Below are 7,371 nucleotides of genomic sequence, written 5' to 3' on the forward strand. Positions count from 1 at the left end.
TCAATCACACCTATACGTACACACTCATACACATACACATACACATACACATACACAACTCATACTCATACTCAGTCGCCAGTCATCATGGGGAATTGAGCCTGAAACCATCCGCATGGTAGGCAGTGCACCTAGCACTTGCACCACAATTGTGGCAGACTGAATGTGCTCGTCCATAATAGATAAACTCAAATTCACCTACTCTGAAGACTTAGCTATACGCACAGCTGCTATAAAATATATATTTACCTGGAATAGAACCAACATTTCTCTGTGTTGTACGCATTACACCTTACCATTACGCCACAAGACAACTAGACTTTTTGTGGTGATGCCACAAGACAGCTATATATGAATAAACATATATATACTTATTTGTGTGTATATATATATATACACATATATAACTATACATATATACTATTTACCTCTCCATGGACATAAGATGTCTGCCTGCTCCTGACTCGCACCTGTACCTCATTTGCTCAATCAAGAGTTTATTTAACCCGGGTGTGGTAAAGTTCCTGCCTTTCAATGCTGATCCTGTGGGGCCTGATAGCACATCTCTGTGATGCTCTGGTCTTGACCCTCTCGCATGGACTCTAAGGTAGATACCTCTCTAAACCTCCAAAAACATTGACTGGGAAAGGTTTCTCAACCGTGAGCTATCCTGTACCCTGCTAACTTAATGCTAGATTTCAAACGTAATGCTCTGTGAATTTAAAATGAATACAGCCCTCTACATCTACCCCCAGAAGCAAAGATCATGTCTCCAAATCACATAGTCAGTGCGGGTCATACAAATGCCTTTTTTTGGAGAGCTGTAAGTCATTTTCTGCTTTTTTTTTTTTTTTGTTACCTACTGTGAAAGTTATCTTATTTGTTGTAATGAACTTTGTTTTCAGAAATGTACACTTGTAACTGTGTAATTCCATGCTTAGTATCATTATTCGCAGTATGCAGGTATCCTCTCATTTGTGCCAAACCCATTTCGTGAGCCGCAGTGATTTAAGAAACCGTGTTTTCGTTTGTATCTAACTTAACGTCTAATGTGTTTTTCAAATGTACTTTTTAAAATGCACGGGTTGTCCTTGTTGTTAACAAAAAATATTGGGACCAGAACTGGCCATGTGAACGGTGCCCACAAACAGCCCCATATTTTATGGTGCCGATTTTGATCCAGCCTGACCCTGTCTGGGCTACAGGAATTCTGAAACAAAAGTAGCCGAAGGGGAGCAGTCGGTACAGACGTTCCATGCCACGGCACCGTATGTAACAATTTCCACCTGAATTAGTCTTGGTAAAGCATGGATGGAACGTTATACACGTCAGTTATGATGAAAGTTTCATGTGTTAATATATATTTTTCTGTTTTAGTATTCAGGTTTCCAGCAAACGGCGGATAAGTGCTATGTGTGCGGACATTTGATCATGGAAATGGTAAGGACGCTTCTCTGCTGTAACACGGACCGTTGTCTGCCTCCGATACATTAGAAATATCCCTTAAATATAAGTCTGGTTCTACGTTGTGGTAATTGCTTTCGCAGTTTTGCTAAATAAAAACATGTCCCAGTTTGTGAATATTACCTTAAAGTTTATTTATAAACATGGATTTGTCCACATACACACGCATACATGTACTGTCCATGTTAACATCCTGAGTGCTTCTCAGACAAGGATAGGGATTAGCCTTCATTTAGTCTTCCACCTGCTCGGATGTGACTTGTGAGCCTTTGTTCAAGGGACCATGTTGGACTCCACCACACTGCAAAACAACAAAACTAATGTTAGTTAATAGCTCATGTGCCAACCTAAAGCATTAAGTGTGATGGGAGTTGCACAGCAGCTGTAGCTCTAGGGGTCCCCTATTCCTCAGAGTAGGATGACACTAAAATAAGAATGCAGGACAGCTATTGAGACAGTGATACGAGGCTCTTTGGGGTAATAAGCAGCCGGACTGCAACTAAAATACCTTAATTTGACTTGTAGTTTTGAACAGATTATATAGAACTATCTCGCATCGGTATAGAGTTGACGTTGCGGCTTCCTCACTCTTTGGATGCAGCCAGACACAAGTGTTTAACCCGCGGGCTCCCAAAGTCACGTGTGATCCCCAGCATTGATAAGAGCTGGAATGATCTAAGGAATGAAATCCCGCAAGGTGCGATGTTGACGATTCTGGTTTCCAAGGGCAAGAAGGTCTCTGCTCAGACAGGCATAAACTATGTGACTCAACATGTTAAGCTTTAGTTTACACGGAGCTTTGGCAACTAAATATAGTCGAGCGTTTCAAATATTCCACCTATGTATGTATACATTTCACAGATGTGGGTTCTAGTCACGGTTAAAAGGGAAGGGTACAGCTATAATCTATTCTCCCCTAAAAGCTAAGATTGGGCATTCACAAATGTGTATAAAAGTTGTCATACCTTCATAGGGCTTCAATGAAGGTGGCATTTTTCAGCAGGCATGGGTGTTTTTTCTGTTGGATTTATCCTCTTGTGCGCTTTCACGGTAGAAACCTGTCAAAGTAGCATATTAAATTGCTAGGGTATGGAAGTGGACAGGTGATTCTAAAATAAGATTTAATAAAAGGATAAAAAAAACCAGAAAAATGTAATGAATTCTAAGTGTTCTACGATACCTTTGTGATCGTATTGATATGTTTAACGATGGTCAACCCAAAACATATTAAACATAATGACCAATATGGCAGATGTTCGGTCAGTGTTGTCAGAAGAACCCCAGAACATCGCTTCTCTTTAATTGTTGGCTTTTCTTATCAGTTGACCTCACGTCTAGGCTGCACTTGAATGTTTGACTTAGATAACAAATGAATAAACATATCTGTCCTGGTTTGCATTCTGTATCCTCATTCTGCTCTTCCTGCCTACATTAATCTGTCTGTGTTAAGATTTTACAGGCGCTTGGCAAATCTTACCATCCGGGCTGTTTTCGCTGCGTGGTCTGTAACGAATGTTTGGATGGTGTGCCATTCACTGTGGACCTCGAGAACAACATTTACTGTGTGAAAGATTACCACACGTAAGAACTCTTGTATTTTGGGGTGGGAAGGCTGCCTGGTATGGCTTTTGAATCCAGAGTTGGACTCGTGGTTTAGAACATCACAATAAAAAAGTAGCCCTCTAGATGGTGAACGGTATCTTAAACAAAGTGTTGGAGGCTATCCGCTCAACACTTGTTGGAGATCTATGGCCCTCCATCAGCCCAATGATAACATGGCTGTCTTTCCACTAAATTATTGGGGACGTTTTGTGCACTAGATACTTGGGACCCTTAATAATAATTTTGTACCCCCTTCTGTTCCATAATGGCTTTTATTCCATAGCTAGAACTAAAATGTGACTTTTTGTCTCTTATTTCAGCGTTTTTGCACCTAAATGTGCCTCCTGCAACCAACCCATTTTACCAGCACAGGTAATAACCAAACACAGCGGCAAGTGACTGTTTCTTTACATGAGGTTTTGGGGGAGTGTATAAAGAGAAGATGGCGTCTTCAGTCAAGAGATGCATTTAATTTTGGCAACATAGGAAACATTTTGGAGTCTGCTAAGCTTTTTGGACTTCAGACGTCTCTTATGCATTCCATCTACACTAGAGACATCTGAGCTCCTGAAAGCTAACGTGACTACATATTTTAATTTTGGCCCAATGAAATGTATCGCCGTCTACTATGGACTCTGGTAGATTTTATATTACTGCCCCTCTAGTTGGCTAGCACTGGGTTGTTGTTGTTGTTGTGACATACATTAGCACGTCCAAGGATGTTCCCAGTATAGCAAAGATTTAACAGACATTTATCATGTCTTTATGAAATACATACTTGCAATAAAGGAAAGCTAATCTGCATCTCTGAAGCCAACTAGAGCCCACCAACTATTCAAGAACCCCAACTCCCGTAAACATACACCTTGAGGACTCGTAACCTCCCTACTACACAGCAGAGCGCTTTCCCATTTACAGCGTTCTCAGCAATCTCAGCCGAGTTTTTGTGTTTTTTTACCTTATTTGGAAGCACTTGAATGGCATTTACTTTGGTGAAAGTGGTCGTTCCAGCGGCGGGATCCAATATCTCGGTTTGCTTATTAGATCCGGACGGGATAAAGTCAAAAGCACGGCTTAAATTGTTCCTTTGAGCCGAGATGGGAAATGCAATACTAAGCCCTGCGAGGGACTTGGCCGATGGTTATGAGGTTGCTTAGGAACACAGTTTTTGACTTCCGATCCTCCTGCTTTGCTTCCTCGTCGAGGTATTTGTACCCTCGGTCAATGTGTGGTCCATCTTTTGTTACAGTAGGATCACGTTGCAAATAAATGAGCACAGGACACCTGTGGAGGAGAGATGAGTTATTTACGGTGCTTACAATAAATTATTTTATAATATTTGTACATTTTCCGTGCTTTCTGCTCGTTTACAATGCTGGCATGGAACCAAGAACACAAAAGTATCTTCCAAATCCTCCTTTGCTACTAAAATGATCTCACTACTTATTTTGAAAGAAATGTTCTCAGAGTTGTATGAAAAGTAGATAGTAAGTTGTGTTGTCGGTTTATTTGGATCGTCTGCCGGAAATCTGGAATATGGAGAAGATCCATTAATTTGTCGCCAGGACAGAAGGACAATGGCTCGCTTTATTTTTGTCTCTTGTGATGAGAAAACTTATATATTTTTGTAAAGTGGACATAGTGGGAGCTCTAAATTATTCACATGACAAATGGGCAGTTTTACGTCCGTCTGATTAATGAGAAGTGGCTTTGAGTAGGGGGGGGGTGTAGGACCCCACTAGCATTTGATTCATACTGGACTCAGTTGAATGCAGTGCTGTCGTCAGACAATGTACATTTATGTTTGCGTTGGATGTCCGGCCGGCAGCTAAAAATAACACGTGCGACGTTTCCCATGTGCCTTCTCAGGCCAAGCATTTATTCCAAATGTTTCTTGTTATGGGGGCTGAGCGATGTCGCCCGAGCAAATCCTGCCCCCTGGGACACCCAGAATATGTTCAGTCCATGGGAGGATTTGTGTTTTTCCCTTCATTCCGTCCAAGAGACGAAGTGACTGCGCAAATGTAACTTTTAACCCCTTTTTTTCCAGTCTACAGACAGTTCCCTGTCTGCTACATTGTTACAGCAGGAACAGTTAAACATCAAACTGGAATATGATGAACGCTCCTTGAAGTAGGCACCTATTACTTCCGTAGATCTATTCTCAAGAGGCTGTTTTGACGATGATCTTTGTGCGTTAGGGCTGTAGGGCTTAGGATTTGTGTAACAGCGGTTCCTTGGCCCATGGGTCTCAGCAGGGATACATGGCCTTCAGGCTGAGAAATCATTAATCGAACCCCCCCTTCGTAGGTTCCAAAAATAGAGCGTTTGGAATGCAGGAAGTCGCATCTCGGTTTTAAGTAAACTGTAGGGGATTCTTTTTAAATCATCCAAATTTACCCCCCCTTTTTTCTCTCCCTCCCCCATCAGGGCTCTGAAGAAACCATAAGAGTGGTGTCCATGGACAAAGATTACCACGTGGAGTGTTATCACTGTGAGGTGAGTGGCAGGTCCTGCCAAGATACCCCCCCTCCATAAACCACAGGTGCTGATTAGCACACACATGCAATGTATTAAACAATGTAATAAATGTATTAAAACAAAAGTATGTGCCGAGAATGATGACCTGGGATAGCGCGAGGAGAGCAGCTCGTGGTGCTCGGCCATCTCTTCACCCCAGGGGGCTGCTGGAGTCCGTGCCCCCATTTCCACATCATGGTCAATAAGTAATAACGGTGACTTCCAGCTGTCACAGGGTCTGGTTTACAGGTGATTTACTTACTCTACGCGTATTCTGCTCGCTGCTCCGTATGCAACGTTGAAACCTTTTAACGCCGCTGCAGACTTGACCTGCAAATTTGCAGCAAGCGGTGTCGTTAAACCCCATTGGAAATATGGAGCAAGTAAAGATGGCTGCGTCTTCGGCGCGCCATTTATTGGTATTAAAGTACAATGCAAAGAATCCTAGCCACCAAAGACGGGGAGGTACCTGGTGCTTACCACCAACCCCAAAGAATGGTGTCCAGGATGGCTTAACCCTTTGTAAGCCTGCATTCCTTGAATACTTTAAGCTCAGATAAGACCCAGGAGGAGACTCCAGCGGCCCCTGGGGCAGGTTTCTTAACAGTACAACATAATTACCGCCTTACGGATCCTTTCTCTTTCTCTAGTTCATGGCTAATTTCCTGTCCGGTCCTCTCTCTCCAGCGTAATGCCTGTTATATAAATTGCCGTGTTGGCTTTGATGGGAATTTAGCACCTCATTACTAATGCTGCCTTCTTTTGAGGTTTTTTTTGTTCATTAAGTAACTTTGTATCAGGAGACTTGCTCTCTTATGCTGACTTTTAAGGTTTCAAAATTACAATGGGCTTTAGAGTATTTAGATATAAATTGCTAAAGCACAGTATTTTGCGTCGGTTTCCATGGAGACTGCTCCACATTCAGAACGTTCCCCTAGAAGGCTCAGGAAAATGGCATGTTGGGGCTTTGTCTTTGGCGATTTGGTTTGATTGATTTTGCTGATTTAACGATAACTGGTAACCATCTTTTGTTCAAAAATACAGAGCCATGCTGTCATTACCTAATCACGCTTTATTTGGGGTCATGTATGTACAATGCGTATGGTACATAAAATATGCATATTTCATTTAAAAGTAAATTTGATTTTTTGCACTATATACAATGTCAGTGTTTGACTTTATAACTGTCCAAAATGTATTAATTAATAAATGATATTGCTTAAGTCCTACCTTTGATGAAGCGTAAGTTGAAATCCCAGATAATAGACATTCCTCCGCCGGATAGTTTGATGATGAAATTATATTTTTGTGATCTTGGTCTGTTCCACCTTTTTAATATTTGCCGCTTTCCCCCCGTCTGGCAGGACTGTCAGCTGCAGCTTAATGACGAAGAAGGTCGCCGGTGCTACCCCCTGGACGGCCATCTCCTCTGCCACGGCTGCCACATCCGACGTATAAGCGTTAACGTACCTCCGCACCAGCCGACCGGCTACCCGATGCACGTCACGGAGCTCTGAGTGGCGGCCGGAGAATCGGCGCCGTATTAGCACCTATGGCAAGCGTGTCAAAGGAAAAGAGAGAAGACGACCGCAAACCGTCGTACCTTTTAAAACAGCTAGCGGTACAACCTGTTTAACCCATTCACTGCCACAGGTACATTGCTGTGTAAATCCTGAAACAAAATAAGTGCCATTACCTTTTTTTTTTTTTTTTGTCGACCTACTGGTATTTTAGGCAGGCCTAGCTAAGTCCAGTTCTCCCAAAACGCAGCTATCTCTTTTTTTT

At 42.3% G+C, this 7,371-nt stretch overlaps 1 protein-coding gene across 1 annotated transcript in view; it reads left to right on the forward strand.

The window, feature by feature from the left end:
• LOC149299283 (Wilms tumor protein 1-interacting protein homolog) overlaps positions 1–7,103 on the forward strand; it is a 33,657-nt gene extending 26,554 nt beyond the window's left edge. The window contains exons 4-8 of the mRNA XM_089486543.1: positions 1,378–1,440; positions 2,915–3,045; positions 3,387–3,438; positions 5,497–5,565; positions 6,951–7,103. Coding sequence (XP_089342669.1) covers positions 1,378–1,440; positions 2,915–3,045; positions 3,387–3,438; positions 5,497–5,565; positions 6,951–7,103 — 468 coding nt within the window. The remainder of the gene's footprint in view (positions 1–1,377; positions 1,441–2,914; positions 3,046–3,386; positions 3,439–5,496; positions 5,566–6,950) is intronic.
• Positions 7,104–7,371: the final 268 nt, after the last annotated feature.

The sequence above is a fragment of the Sceloporus occidentalis genome, unplaced genomic scaffold, assembly GCF_023333645.1.
Source record: "Sceloporus occidentalis isolate IW3139 unplaced genomic scaffold, rSceOcc1.0.p SCAF_29, whole genome shotgun sequence".
Lineage (NCBI taxonomy): Eukaryota > Metazoa > Chordata > Lepidosauria > Squamata > Phrynosomatidae > Sceloporus > Sceloporus occidentalis.